General features: G+C 37.7%; 1 protein-coding gene across 7 annotated transcripts in view; it reads left to right on the forward strand.

Annotated features, from left to right (window-relative positions):
• The window catches only part of FANCC (FA complementation group C), a 151,623-nt gene that overhangs the window by 27,727 nt on the left and 107,504 nt on the right, over positions 1–16,392 (forward strand). For 6 of the 7 annotated variants that reach the window (XM_048850183.1, XM_075128651.1, XM_075128652.1 and 3 more), the window contains 3 exons: positions 6,037–6,210; positions 7,837–7,921; positions 14,673–14,767. In XM_048850183.1, coding sequence (XP_048706140.1) covers positions 6,046–6,210; positions 7,837–7,921; positions 14,673–14,767 — 345 coding nt within the window. In that variant the 5' untranslated portion in view covers positions 6,037–6,045. Of the gene's footprint in view, positions 1–6,036; positions 6,211–7,836; positions 7,922–11,884; positions 12,434–14,672; positions 14,768–16,392 lie in introns of those variants that run through there. The other variant, XM_048850189.2, reaches the window with a different exon arrangement.

The following is a 16,392-nucleotide window of genomic DNA, read 5'->3' on the forward strand; positions in this document are numbered from 1 at the left end:
TTAAGTTTGTGGCCTGATCTTCTTATTAAAATTCACTGTCTCTTTGTGATTTTCGGGGTCATATAGTTTCTCGCTGTTTTAAATTACTGTGATTTATTATGGCTGTTAAATCATCCTCAGATGGACTGTGGTACAAGGGGACAATAATGTGACATTGTGCAATTATAAAATGACTTTATAATATGAAACCTCATACTGTGCTGCTTAGCAATCCTTTAATACCCATCAGAGTGGTAACAAAACATAGATACAAATTACCGTTTTCCAGATTTTGAAGATATGCTGTTCTTTGGAACAGGGCCTGTCTTTATATGTTCAGCTAACACAATGGGGGCTTGATCCTATTTGAGGGCTCTGGACACTACTTTAATATAAATAATATAATTGGCTTTCCTTCCCCCAATAAGTGGGTGTTGTTTGAGAAAGGCTGGGGTAATGGAAAGTGAATAAAGTGTTCTTTTGGAGTTTAGAGCTACCCATCACCACTGTAGGAGACGCAGGCACTGAGAGAGGTTACATTAAAGTTTTTGTTGGATTTTAGACAATGTGGTTTCACCTAATTTATTTGTAAACCCCTGATGGTACAGTATGAAATAATGTTTTACTTAAATAGTATCTGAGCTTCTCCTATTTATATATATAAAAAAGCATCAACTTTTTAAAGGAAACTGCTCTTCAAAAAATAACGATTTGAATTTGTTGCTGTATGGTACCTTGGCTCATTTTCAGTAATGTTTTGGTGAGTAGTGACCACTTTATCAGCAGCTGGTGAAAGACAGTGGGAACTGTCTGAAGATAGTGGGAACCATACAGGTACTTTAATAGAAATAAGTATGATAGAAATCCTGGTTAGATACTTTAAAAAAAAAAAAAAAAAAAAGGAGTACTTGTGGCACCTTAGAGACTAACAAATTTATCTGAGCATAAGTTTTTGTGAGCTACAGCTCACTGCATCCAATGAAGTGAGCTGTAGCTCACGAAAGCTTATGCTCAAATAAATTTGTTAGTCTCTAAGGTGCCACAAGTACTCCTTTTCTTTTTGCGGATACAGACTAACACGGTTGCTACTCTGAAACGTGGTTAGATACTGCACACCTGTTTTAGCTGATAGATCTAGTAAACAGGTTATCAAGTATCAGACGGGTAATCGTGTTAGTCTGGATCTGTAAAAGCGGCAGAGTCCTATGGCACCTTATAGACTAACAGACGTATTGGAGTATAAGCTTTTGTGGGTGACTACCCAGCATCCGACGAAGTGGGTATTCACCCACGAAAGCTTATGCTCCAATACGTCTGTTAGTCTACAAGGTGCCACAGAACTCTTTGCCGCTTAAATAGGTTATGTCATCCTTCAGTAGTACAGTCTGCATTTCAGTCATTTGGAACTGCTGGGAGGCATTTGTAGGCTCAACAGTCCCTGTTACTCAGATGGTTCCATGCCAATGTGTATGTTTCCCAAGGAAAACATGGATCTATACCCACTGCAGGGGAATAATATTTATACAGTGTGTGTTAAGGTGTTTTTGTTTAGGCTTGGGGAAAAGAGATGGTTACAGCAAATAGAATTCATTCCAGTTCTAAGAAAACTCGTTTGATATCTTCTTTGAGATCTTGATATTCTTCAGTTCCCAGAACAAGTTAATTTTGTGTTCATGTACTTTTCCAGTCATGGATTCAGACTTTCATATTGTAGTCTGTACCTGTATGTTTTGGTTATGGTATGTGACAACTATATTCTAGCAGTAAGTTTGTTAGCACTTAAAGTGGAACATTCTGGTATACGTGTGGAGTTGTGCCCGAGAATCTGGTAACAAAAGTTACTGACTAAATATGTTACATTTCAGACACTAATCCAGATAACTCACTCAATAGAATAAAGCTAATCCATTCCTTGTTAGAAATGCTGCCCGCAGTCTCTGAAGGATGTAACAAATACCCCATGCCTAAGCTCTGCAGGGTTCCTCACTGCCTGAAAGTGAAGAACAACGGGAGTTTGATAGGGAGGTTCTGAGGCAGGAGGAGCAAGGATTTATTTTCCCTTCCAGAAGGCAGAGGGAGTAACTTGAGGTGAATCATACTAAATGAGAACTTCTCCGTTTTCTAAATTCTGGATCTGCGTCAAATGTAGTAGAAAGACAGGATCGGGTTTCGAGTGTGGCAGTCAGAGCAGACGTGGAGTGCTGGCGTATAACAGCAAATCCCTAACTGAAGAAATTCCATTGGCTCTGAAAATAAACTAGGGAACAAACCTGTTCTGAGGGGATAGACCAAATTACCAGAGAGGAGTTTCCATTCTGTAATTTTGTTAGCAATCTTTTTCATTTTGACAGTCTTTATATTTGGTTATTTTTTTATTTTATTTTTATTTTTAATTACAAGACCAGTGGTTACTCAGGGGTATTTTTGTTAATCAGTTTGGGCACCACATGGAAGACTTTGAATTTAAAGTGATATATCAGGTCAGTATTCTATGTGTGTACTTTGTATTTTTGCATTTGTTATTTTTTCAGTTCTATAGACTGAATCAAGGAGACGCTCAGGATAATTCAGGAAAAGTGCCCTTTGCAGGGTTAGATTCCATAGTTTAAAAGGTACACAAAAATGTTGCTGTTTGACTGGGAAAGTTTTAGGCCTCTGAAGAAAGCAAACATTGAGGTATATCTTAGAAGGCAGGATGCCCAGGACAGAATAGGTACAAATGAGAATTTGCAGCTCACATGTATTCTTTGGTAACAATCTGGAAGAGTCAAGACCGTGATTCAGCAAAACATATACACATATGCTTGAAGGTTAAGCATCTTTTTGACCAGGAGTGGATTTAAGCACTTGTTTAGGTGCTTTGCTAAAAATGATGTCCAGGTGCTCCTGCCTACAATGACTACAGTAAGTACACCCCTCTGAAATAGGTCATCTCACTATGATCTGTATAGCAATTTACTGCAGACTTTTCCTAGGCCAGCAATACAATTTATTCAGATTTGGTGAAGAGTATATGGGAAGGGAAGAGAAAATTCACTCTCTGTTCTGGGAGTAGGGTAGAAGTTTGCTACGCAGCCCCAGCCCCTCTCCTGTGGCTCCCAGTCCAATCTATATACTGTATTCAAGTCCTGCATTTCTTCCTTCATCACCTCTCTTTGTAAGCCTATATGCTATTGACACAAAGACCCTCTTTGCAATATTCAGGCAGTGCAGAGGATTCTCCTGAACTGCCACTCTGGTAGCAAGTCTCATTTTAAGCAGTGTGGAGGGCCTTATGTAGGCCTCCTTCACTGGGATGAATTTCACCCACTAAAATACTATAAATAGGCTTAATTTACCCCCCCAAAAATCATACATCCAGATGTAACTAATTGTTATAGTGCTTATTACCACAGAGGCATTATGAAATCTCATTATCTATTTTTTAATACTTATTGGCTAATAAGACAGGACAGTGGTGGATTAATAGGAGTTTGATACTGCACTGTTCCATAAGTGTTCAACTGACAGCAGCAACAAAAAATGTAAGTGAGGGGTTTAGTAACTAATTAAAAAAATTGTGGGCTTTGTTTACATTTCCTTTGATCACTTTTTAAAACAAACATGCTTTCAACACTAGCCATCCAACTGGTCTATCTTACTTAATAGAATGTTTGTTTGTTTTCTTATTGGGTAGGATCCAAAGTCCTGTAATAGTCTAAACAATACTGAGGTCCATTGTTTATTTATCTGTTTATTTATTACTGTTTAAAAAAATATTCACCACCAGTTTTAATCTGGCCTAGGTTAATTTTGTGCCGAATTAGTAAGCATCTCATAGCTGTTATTTAGCCTGTGTGAAAAGAGATCATGGTGGTCTGTGTGAGGCAGTTGTGACTTGTAGGTGTACTGTAACAGACTGAACTTTGTCTTGGCCCGCATGACAAGGGCAGAGTTACAAAAGGTTGTACCCTGTCGCAAACTAGGGGTCAGTATCCACTGACTCCAGTTGCTTCTATTATTGTCTGAGTTCAGCTCCCAGTGAACAAGAGTCCATATCGTGAAATTGCCACCACATTTTTGGCACTAATTGACAGCCGCCTTAGCAGTCTTTACAGAAAGGACAATGATTGGGGATGGACACGGGCACTGAATACTCTCAGCCCTAGAGGTCTTCCCTTCAGGGTAACTTTCCACATTGTGGAAAGTCTGCTGTACCACTGTCCATACTGTTGTATGTATCTTATGGAGGAACTCATTCTCCACTGGTCACTCTCTACGCTTTTTCATGAGCACTAGATTCACTGAGATCTTTGTTTAAAGTTTTCATTTTAACTAGAGAATATTATTTTCAAATGAAAAACATAATGAACAAGAATTTATTGAAATCTTTTCCTTCTGGTTTTCTAAACCCTTTTTTTATTGGGATGGGGGATTAGGGAATTTGGTAGAATTTTAGATAGGAGGGCTTTTTATATTCTTGCAGTGTTTCAAACTCTCACAATATTTTTTTAAAGGTTCTCTTGAATTTCTCATTTCTGCCTACCAACTTTTGAAGTTTTGCCCTTATCTAGTATGCTCACCACCTCCCACTACTCACTGTCAATGGAACTAAACCACAGACTGTTCTCAGAAAGATCACCACCATGTCTTCTTAACCTTTATAGATAAAAGTGAGGCTTCCACCAACAAAATGGACGATCTCTCCTATTGTTTCCAATGGGGCTGCAGCCAGACTGCTGTGTGAGCGCCAGATGGAGGCAGGAGAATATGGGGGTGCAGTGAATGACACTGGTGGTGGTCGGGAAAGAGAACACGAAAAAGGAGTGAGCTAGGTAACTAAAGAACTGAAGGAATGTTGGAAGGCTCAGGGACAGACTGAGGGGGAAGCAGTAGAGGGGGAGAATGAGATAGGTAGCAGACTGATGAGAATATGAGGGGGAAGTAAATTAGGAGGGTAGATGGGAGACAGACGGCTAGAGGAGCAGGTAGGGAGTACATGAGTAAGACATCTGCCTATCCTGTCTAGAGATGGTTTAGGACAGCAACTTCCCGCAACTCAAGGTTTAGGAGAGGGTGAGATAAGTGTCATCTGAGCAGTGAATAAAGAGGGGGTGTGTATGGGGGGGTGTTGAATTCTGACCCTGAGATGATCACAGATGGCTTCCGCAAAAAGTGAAGAAAAATCAGAAAGCAGGTAAAAAATGTGATTAAAAATCATGATTTTAAGCCAATTTAATTTTTGAAGTATTTTATTTTGGTTTTAGTTCATGATTTTTGAATGCTTGGAGTTAGTCATACTGCTCTGGCCCCTAGGCCAGATATTTCTGGGTGAAATATTGCATTCCAAGTATATAGTGTGTCGTGCAGTTTTAATTAAAACAGATTTATAAATAAGGTTGTAAGTAAGAATAATTTCTGTGTTTAATAAGAAATAAAGGGGAAAAAGACAGAAAATAGAGTATTAAATTCATTAGACAACTTTTAAGGAAATAACTTTTCTTGTCCAAAAAGCTAAAGGATACTAATAGATATAAAATTTTCAAACATTTCTTCACTTTTGATAACAAGCTATTTTCAAACTTTCATACTAATTTGAAAACTGTATATACTTTAGATTTCTCATTGTATGAAATAAATCCTAAATAAGCTTTGTTGTGAGAATATATGTTATATCTTCTTGTAAAAATAAGATACTAGATGTGATGGGTAGTGGAGTTTCACAAACAATACATTGCACACAGCACAGATGCATTTGTGTACACATACCCCCCACATGTTATTTTACTACTCTTCTAATGAAATATTGGTGATGACAAATTCAGATAGTAAAAATCTGAGCCCCAGCTGGGTGATATATTTTAAAGTACTGATTACTATTCCATCACTGCTACTTTGACATAAAGGGGTCATTATTTTACCCTCTTATAACTATAGAAGCACTTTACTGCTTTTTGGAGCATCTACAGACTGAAAAAAAGATTCTTAATTTCCTCCCACTTCACAGATGAGATGTTAGCAAACTTTTTCCCCATTGTATGTTTAGATATGTCTGATTATAGTTCTAATCTTTTTTAGGGGGAGGGGATGGCCCAAGATACTGCTGTCCCTAAATTGAGCTTTCAGTATTGGCTGGATAAGGCTGTTGAGTGGGGTCACACCACCACTTTGGAATCCCAGCAAGATGTCTGCCTTCACTTGCCTAAATTACAGGAGTTTCTACAGCAGATTTATGAATCCTTGAAACATATGGTAAGTAATTTAACAGGAAGAATGAACTGTTTTGAAGACTGCCTCAAACAATCTGAACCCCACGTTTTTGACAAAACCAGAAAGTGAATGGTAGCAGAGAGGCTTGTGGTATTGACCTAATGTATTGCTGGATCAGAGAGGCAAATTGGGGAAACAGCCACAGGTAATGCAAACAGGAATGTGTTTCCTGTGTCCCTGATTTATTGTGAAAGGAGCTTTTTCTTCTTGATTGGTTATGTTGTCACATGAGATTTCCTAGCCAATTGAGTAGACTCTTTTAAAAACTCTTTAAAATAAACACAAATTTGATTCTTGTTGTCAGGTCATAAATTGGATTATTTAAAGGCCTTTACATGCAAAATTGTAACTGATCCCTTAAATCCTAAAGAGTCTGTTGACATGCTAAACCTAGTGCTGTGGCATATGTAGTGATTTCCAGCACTACGGTCAGATCACTGGCAAATGTTACTAACTATTCTGGTTAGTGATTTGAGTATTGTATTTAATCTTTTTTTTTTTTTTTTTTGGGTCAGATAAACTTTAGGTGTTTTTTTTGTAACTTTTGTGTGCATTGATTCATCATAGCAGTTTTCAATAATACAGTATCAAGTTGTGAGGTTAAAATGCTCTTCACCTCATGTAAAGATTAACAAAAAAGAAAAGTATTAATTTTTTTCTGAAGTTAAAGTGCAGTTTTCAAAATGATTTTTGAGTGTTGAGAATTTTTTGTGTCTGTATGTATATTTTAAGAATAGATATATTTTTATATGAGAATAAAAATAAAATCTGTTTTTTTTTAATGTTGCTACTTCGGTGAATACTTTCTGAGGTTTGGCCTCAAATGGACCTTCTATATATGGCCCCAGAAAGTCTAGGACCAGCCCCAATCTGAGACAAATCTGAGGAATTTATTGCAGCAGCAGGAGATGGGTTATTGTTTCTGCTACTTGCACATTATCTCAGCACACTACCATTTTTAAAGCCTTCATTTATTAGACAGTAAAGCTACAAATACTGAAAAATAAGGCTGATTGCATACGGGTCTATATAAACCCCACTATCTACTACTTTTTATAGTGAAGCTGCTTTCTATTTGGTTAAATGTTCCTTGTTTTTTTGGTAGGTTCAGTGTCTGTCAAATTTTATGTTGTGACTGCCTCGTTATGATGTAATTTGCCATGTAGTAAGCAGGGGTAGTAATATGTAGATACTTATCTTTATGCCATAACTTCTATTAGTTTCTTCACAAACTCCATGGCATAATGTAAGAAAACTGTAGGGATCAACAGAGTACTTTAATTGTATTTTGCTACCAGGAAATTTGTGTTATTTACACATATTATAGCCTTTCATGACTACTCCACATAAGGAAAATGAAGTTAATTTTCCAACATAATTAAACATTACCGTAAGGGAAATATAGTTGAGGTTTAGCTGACCTGTTGAAGTATGATGTGGCCTGAAAGCTTTGCTTTTATTAAATATCTGAAGGACTTCTGCTCCCCAGAACAAAACAAATTGAGCAAAACCTTGAGCAAAACAAATAATAATGTAATTTACAGTTTTCTAGGTATTAATGATGATCAAGTATTTCTGGTGTTCAGTACATTATGTTTTTGTTTACAGAATTCCACTACTGCAATTCAGAGGTTCCCTTTAATTGGTCAATTACTAGGAAGACTTTGTTGGAATCCCTTTGTTGTAGGATATGGTAAGAACTTGAAACTAGCGTTCTGCAAGAGTTTCTAGCATTTTCCTTTCAAATTGTATTTTTTAAATTTCTGGGCACATTCTTTGGTAGTTCATAAAAACATGATGATGCAGATAATTTGTTTTGAATTATGTTATTGATCAGAAACTATAGTAATTGTTCCATAATCTCGCCTCTGTTCTAAAATCCATCCACTCCCTCTTCCCTTGAATAAGTAAGAGGTTCTTCGAGACATCTGCAAGGTAAGGGGTCTCAGTGATCACCTGCCTTTTTTTTTTCTCAGAACCTTTCCCAAAGTGCTTGAATTAATCCTTCCTGTCTGTAAAATTTTATCAGGAGGCTCTCACCTCTCCTTGCAGCAGTTATTTAAAAATCCTTTGTAGGGTTTCTGGAAGCCTAACTCTCAGACTTCTTCCACTGTTCCCAGAGACTTGTTTGGGGAAATTGCAAAATCTCTTCTTAGTAAAAGAATCTCTATGTTGTTGGCACTGTCCTTCCCCTCTTCAGAAGGATGAATTGAAAGCTGACAGGTGTGGAGGAACACGTAGTTTGGACAGAGACATCCGTTAGGGGATGCTCTTAATGGAGTTTCTCTATATCCTAGTAAGGAGAAGAGGATGGAAGATAATAAAATACGGGTAGTGGTCTCCGGGCGGCTGGAGCAGACGCTGCTCAGTGGTCCCCGGCAGCTTGTGTCACTGGGCCTCCCTCCAGCAGCGCCCTCCACCCGCTTTCTCTCCCCTCCGCCCCATGATTTAGTCAGGGGTATTTATAGTATAAGTCATAGACGGGTCACGGGCCGTGAAGTTTTGTTTATTGCCCATGACCTGCCTGTGACTTTTACTAAAAATACCCATGACTAAATCATAACCTTAATAATGGGGGATTTCAACTATCCCCATATTGATTGGGTACATGTCACCTCAGGACAGGATGCAGAGATAAAGTTTCTTGACACCTTAAATGACTGGTTGTTGGAGCAACTAGTCCCGAAACCCACAAGAGGAGAGGTAATTCTTGATTTAGTCCTAAATGGGGCACAAAATCTGGTCCAAGAGGTGAATGTAGCTGAACCACTTGGTAATAGTGACCATAACATAATAAAATTTAACATTCCTGTAGGGGGGAAAACACCAAAGCAGCCCACCATGGTAGCATTTAATTTCAGAGAAGGGAACTACACAAACATGAAGAAGTCAGTTAAACAGAAATTAAAAGGTACAGTTGCCAAAAGAGAAATCCCTTCAAGCTGCATGGAAACTTTTTAAAGACACCGTAACAAGTTGCTCAATTTAAATGGATACACCAAATTAAAAAACATAGTAAGAAGACCAAAAAAGTGCCACCATGGCAAAACAACAAAGTAAAAGAAGCAGTTAGAGGCAAAAAGCCTCCTTTAAAAAGTGGAAGTTAAATCCTATTGAGAAAAATAGAGAGGAGCATAAACTCTGGCAAGAGAAATGTACAAATATAATTCGGAAGGCCAACAAAGAATTTGAGGAACAGTTATCCAAAGACTCAAAAAGTAATAGCAAACAATTTTTAAGTATATTAGAAGCAGGAAGCCTGCTAAACAACTAGTGGGGCCACTGGACAATTGAGATGCTAAGAGAGCACAAAAGAATGATAAGGCCATTGCATAGAAACTAAATGAATTCTTTGCATCGGTCTCCATGGCTGAGGATGTGAGGGAGATTCCCAAACCTGAGCCTTTCTTTTTAGGTGACAAATCTCAGGAACTGTCCCAGATTGAGGTGTCATTACAGGAGGCTTTGGAACAAATTGATAAATTAAACCAGTACCAAGTCACCAGTACCAAGCGGTATTCACCCAAGAGTTCTGAAGGAACTCAAATATGAAATTGCAGAACTACTAACTGGTATGTAACCTATCATTTAAATCCACTTTTGTACCAGATGACTGGAGGATAGCTAATATGACACCAATTTTTTAAAAAGGCTCCAGAGGCGATCCCAGCAATTACAGGCTGGTAAGCCTAACTTCAGTACCAGGCAAATTGGTTGAAACTATAATAAAGAACAGAATTATCAGACACATAGATGAACACGATATGTTGGGGAAGAGTCAACATGGTTTTTGTAAAAGGAAATCATGCCTCCCCAATCTACTAGAATTCTCTGAGAGGGTCAACAAGCATGTGGACAAGGGGGATCCAGTGGATATAGTGTATTTAGATTTTCAGAAAGCCTTTGATAAGGTCCCTCACCGAAAGCTGTTAAGCAAAGTAAGCTGTCACGGGATAAGAGGGAAGGTTCTGTCATGGATCGGTAACTGGATCAAAGATGGGAACCAAAGGGTAGGAATAAATGGTCTGTTTTAAGAATGGAGAGAGGTTAATAGTGGTGTCCCCCAGCGGTCTCTACTGGGACCAGTACTGTTCAATGTATTCATAAATGATCTGAAAAAGGGGTAAACAGTGGCAAAATTTGCAGATAATTCAAAACTACTAAATGTAGCTAAGTCCAAAGCAGACTGTGAAGAGTTACAAAGGGATCTCACAAAACTGGGTGACTGGGCAACAAAATAGCAGATGAAATTTAGTGTTGATAAATGCAAAGTATTGCACATGAGAAAACATAATCCCAACTATACATATGCAATTATAGAGTCTCTATTAGCTGTTACCACTCATGTGATGAATGAAGGGGAGGGTAACTCCCTTTTATGGACACCGAGCCAGCCGGTTAGCTATAAAATTCCTCTTAGTAGCTGCTTTCTACTTGCTTTACCTGTAAAGGGTTAAAAAGTCCATAGGTAAAAGGAAGGGAGTGGACACCTGACCAAAAGAGCCAATGGGAAGGCTAGAACTTTTTAAAATTGGGGAAAAAACGTCCCCTTTGTCTGTCTGTCTGTTCTCCCGGAGAGCAAAGACAGGGCTGGAACTATGCTGTAAAAGCTTGGGCCAGGTATGAAAAATCATCAGATCATATCTAGAAATTAATCATTTGAAACCCCAGATATGTAAGTAGATCAGGAAATGTCTAGGAAGAGGCAATTAGGTTTATCTCTTTTATTTCTTTATGGCTTGTGAACTCCTCTATGCTAACCCCAGGTGCTTTTGTTTTGCTTCTAACCTTTAAGCTGAACCTCAAGAAAGCGATTCTTGCTTCTTAATTTTTGTATTTGCTCTCTTTAAATCTAGCAATAGCCTGAGTATTTAGATTTATTTTTCTTTTTTTTTAAATAAAATTTACCTTTTTAAGAACAGGATTGGCGTTTGTGTCTTAAGAGGTTTGTGCACATGTTGTTTAGTTAGCTGGTGGCAACAGCTGATTTCCTTTGTTTTCTTTCTCAGCTCTTCCCCGGAGGGCTTGAGGGAACCCCATAGGAAGGAATTCCCAAGTGCGCCTTCCTGGGTTCTCAGAGGGGTTTTTGCACTTAGGTGGTGGCAGCATCTACCCATTCAAGGTCAGAGAAAAGCTGTAACCTTGGAAGTTTTATACCAGCCTGAAGTGGCCAGTATTAATTTTTAGAATCCTTGCGGGCCCCCACCTTCTGCACTTGAAGTACTAGAGTGGGGAATCAGCCTTGACGATTATGACAAGACCACTGTACACATCCTTTCAGAGGAACAGGTTGGTGAATGAGTCCTTTTCCTAAGTTCATCCCGAAAGTGGATAAGAACTCCACCTGAATAATTTGTCCCCTTACCGCTCTTGTTCCTGAAGCATCACTCTTCTCTGAGAGAAAAGACGCCTTGTATTTGGATGTTTCCAGGACCTTGCTTTACTACCTCAACAGGACTAAACCATTCAAGCTCTCTTCCCCTGCCTCTCTGTAGTCATATCAGCTTGTAAGAAGGTCAAGCCATCTTGTTTGAGAGACTTTCACACAGTGGGTCGCACAGTGTAATTGCGAGTGGGTCACACAGTGTATTTGCATTGGCTGTCAGCTGTCTGGTGAGTCTCTCCCACTGAGAGGGTACAGACAGCATCTTCTGCCTCCTTCAGAATGTGCCAGTCTCTGAGATCTGCAAGAAAGTCATGAGAAGCAATCCACTCACTTTTGTTAAGCATTATGCCTTTGATATGGTAGCCAGGTTGGATGCCAGATTCAGAAGAACAGTGCCACAATCACTGTTTGACTGACACTGCTGAAAATCCTCATTCTTGCTGATCACAGGGGACGTTACTTGCCAATTATCTAGAGCGGGATCCACACTGACATATTCTCAAAGAAAGAATAGTTACCTACCCTATAGTAACTGTGGTTCTTTGAGATGATGTAGTCAGTGTGAATTCCACAACCTGTTCTCTGTTCCTCCTTTGAGTCTTCAGCAACAAGGTTTTGAATTGCAATGGAACTGAGAGAGGGTTGCAGCCATCCCCCGCTTCATGTCCTGAGATGGGAGCACAAGGAGGCACAGAGCACATATCTGGCCCCAATGGACACTATTAGTCAAAAAAGGCCAGTCTCATATGCATGAGACGCCACTTTCATCAACTGATCCACGCTGACTAGAACGTCTTGAAGAACCACAGTTACTGTAGGGTAAGTAACTGTTCTGTATAGTCTGTGAGTCCCTGATTAAACAGTTATAATACAATGTAATCTTTTGCGCCCATCACTTCTGCTTTTTCTTCTCCCTCTCACTAAATAAAGTTTTGATTGTATGAATTATGTAATTCCATATTTTTTATTAAGAACTTCTGTATGGCATACTGTAAATGTGTGTGGATAAGCAGGGATAAGACAGGGACAGGGTTGAAAATTGTTGAACTAAATTCTTTTTTTGTAGGATGTATGGATTTGTGTTCTTTTGTGTGTATAAAGCATCTTTACTGCTTATTACTTAAATATTTTTGGTTTTGCATTAGCAATGTAGCAATTTTGAGATAATTTTAATCACATGTATTATAACAATGGTGTTTTTAATAATATTTAAATTTTTTGACTCCCAAAAGTATAGGACTGTAATAGGGTTAGTTGCAAAAAGAAATAATTATTTGTTTAATTTCTCTCCTAAATAATTTCATACTGGGAATTTTTTAAATTGAAATAGTGCTTTTGAAGATGATAAAATTGTTAAAATGCAAAGTGTGTAAACAGCTGAAAGCTAATTGTCTCTATTGAGTGAACATTGAAAGCACAAACCAGAACCAGGACATTTAGAACTTCTAGTGAATGGTACACAAGATGCCTCTTTTACATTGATCTTAAACAAACTAGGAAATTATGTAGGCTCATAAAAATGTAGATTAAAAAGATCCCAATGCATATAACAACAAAACTGTAGTTAGTTAAATGTGTGTGTTTGATAACCATTTCTGTGCAGAGATGTTAGTCAGTGGGAGGCCAGTGATGGCCTACAGGCTTGTTGGACATTTATTGAAGAATACTGGTTTAAATCACTGGTAACATCTTTGATCACCTGGTGAAAATACAGAAGTTCCTTAATGGAGCTTGTATTTCTTGTCTGCAGGCTTTGCCAACAAAGTACTTCTAAATTATACTGTTTATTACATCCTGGATGACAAGTATACTGAGAACAGCAAAAGTCATTATAGAGAATCATTTTAATGTTATAATTTCTTCTCCCATGATTCCTAAAACCCTTTGAGTAATACTGTTTTATATTATTATTAAGAATAATAGCGCTTAGTAAGCTAATGTTGTATCAGAACTTCTCTACTGTTAAACCCAGTTTTTGTAGGTTTACAGTATAACCGTAAAATTTTACTCTGGGCTGGAATTTGAGATATAAGCTTAGCCTCTGCTAAAGAGCAATATTGAAAACATTTTTTTAAATAAATAATTATACTCCTGCTCAGAACTAAATTTTGAGAAAGAGTCTGAGTAAACTGGCTATGCAGGCACACAGACTTGCTCAAAAGACATTAGAATCAGAATCCTCACCTCCAACTTTCTAATCGTCTGTGTTTACATGGGCAGGGTATAGTGTATGGTGGAGTACTGGACATGCCCTGTTGTTGCTCACATACATGAGATATGTATTGGTTAGAACTGTGTAGTGCATGGATCTACTGGCTACATCCATTCATTTCCTTTGATCCATTCACCAATCTACCCTTCTGCGGTCCTGAAGAGAAAGCCACAATCGAGCTTGGTTGTGCAGTATTTAGGTGTTTGCGGAGTCTTCCAATGCGCCATATGGCCTGGCTCCACTGTGCAGCAGAACTGTTACATTGCCACAGCATGTGGTGTCTAATACATCCATCTACGGGGCCCCAAGATTTTCACCCATGTTATGAATGACTTTACAAATCCATAATTGAAATTTGCAGGGATAAAGTTAATTTACTGGTGTGTATATATAGGTAAGCTTATGATAAAATAGTAATAAATCTTGACTAACAATGGCTTGTTGTTATGGCTAATGATATTAAAGAAAAATACAAATATATTTAAACACTTACTGCACATTAACTGTAATACTATTTTAAAAGAGTCACTATGCTATGCATGATTTTAAAGATCTGAATACTGTATAGGCTTGAATATTTTTAATATCTGTGTAGTTAATTGTGTTCTATGCTTTTACATGTTTTTTTAAATTACTATTGAAGGAAACGAACACACAAGAACTACATGTGAATAATATCAAGGTTGTGATGTGAATCTGATAGAATAGATGCCTTTAAAGTTAAGATTGACATTTGGGCCTTCTGTTTGATATTTTAACAAGGATAGAAGATTGCTGTGTATACATTTTGTCTATATTTTTACTTTATTTTTTTTAATGTATCCTTATTTGCTTTTGTTTCTTCAGATGAGAGCCAGAAAACTCTAATGTGGTGCTTATGTTGTCTGTACAGCAATGAACCACAGAACCCTGTGGAATTGAAGGCTAACAGCTGGATACTGGTAAGTGAATGAATCCTCCCCTCGACTGCTTTGAATTAAATTGATTATTTAAAGGTGCTACATCTATAGCATAGAGGCTGTGTGTAATTTCAGAAACCGCTCCAAAGACAACCTACATACATGTTGTGTTGAAATATGTTCCACTCTAATTATAACATAATCTGTGCTAGCCTATCATTTTGAATGTTAAAAAGATGCGGTGCTCAAATGAGGGTAGTTTTAATGGCCTTTATACAGTGGAGCCTTAAATCTAGTGACTGCAAGTCAGGAACAAAGACCAGAAATCAGAAAGGAAGAAAGTGCTATAAAAGAGAACCTTTCAATTAGGGTAGAATAAAATAATCTGGAGACATGCCATTGTTTTGAAAACAATTTATATTTGCTCTGTAGTTTAGGTCTTTTTTTGTTGCTTTGTTTTTTTTTAATCTCTCTTGCCTATGGAGAAGCTAATTGTATCCAAATTTTCTTTAGAGACAGTTAGTGAAAGAAAATACTTGTGTGCAGATTTATATTTAATGAGCTGTAAGAAATAATGAATCCTTAAACCACTTTAATGCCTCATTCAGGGTTAATGTAGGCACATCTGTTGTTCACATTTTATGCACTTACTCCCTGAGCCAAAAAAGCACAATCTTAAGCACGAGTGCTTAAAATTAGGTGAGTTCTTAAGTGATTTGCTAAATTGGGGACTTAAAGCACATCCAGTTAGATGAGTGTAATTTCATTGGACTGACTTGCACCCAAAACAAGAGATGATAAAAATACTGATGGAATGGCTAAGAGTCTCAAATATGCAGGCCTTCAGGATAATAAGTAATTGAGCTGATATCTATTAGCTGAAATCTTTGCTAATGTTGCAGAATTTTTGAGGTTTATCAAAGCAGTTCATTTGTTGGCTATATGTTTCAATTCATATGTATCCATCTCTAGATACTATAGTAAAACATTACTAATCTTAAAAAAATAAGGGCCTGATACTGCAAACATGTATGCAGGCGAATAACTTCCTACATCAGTAAGGTCACTCATATGCATAAATATTTGCTGGAATGGAGCTGAACTCATTAACTCCTTAGTAATTCAGGGTTAACCAAAATCACCCTCCTTGGTTCTCTAACCCTTTCTTATCCCACTCCTTTCTTGAGAGTCTGAAAAAAACTGAAAGGCCTCAGAACTTGTCCTGAAGGTCAATATGCTTGGGATTCACTGTGCTGTAGAGTTACTGTGGTTTTAGTTAAAGATGTGCTGCAAAGGACTTATTTTTTTAAATGTGCTTGTGTTCTTCTTTGCATCTTTATGATGTGTAAAGAATGTAAATATTTTTTTAATATGTGGACTGGGGTGGAAAGCTGGCTTTATTTGTAAAATTTACCTTAAATATATCATATTAAGTCTCGTCTTTCCCGATTTTGCTGGAGGAACTCTTGGTGAGTGTGTTGTGTCTTTAACAAAGAGATCCCTTTTCCCAAGTGCTAAATAGATATTCCAGTTAAAGAGCTGTTGACAAAAGAAACAAAAATCTGCCCAAAGTATTTGAAAACAATCTGACTAAAAATCCATTATCTTCTTATTTTACCTTTCACTCTCTTGACTCTTGGGATGTTGTCATTTCACAAGTTCATCAG

This window comes from Caretta caretta, chromosome 5 (genome assembly GCF_965140235.1).
Source record: "Caretta caretta isolate rCarCar2 chromosome 5, rCarCar1.hap1, whole genome shotgun sequence".
NCBI lineage: Eukaryota > Metazoa > Chordata > Testudines > Cheloniidae > Caretta > Caretta caretta.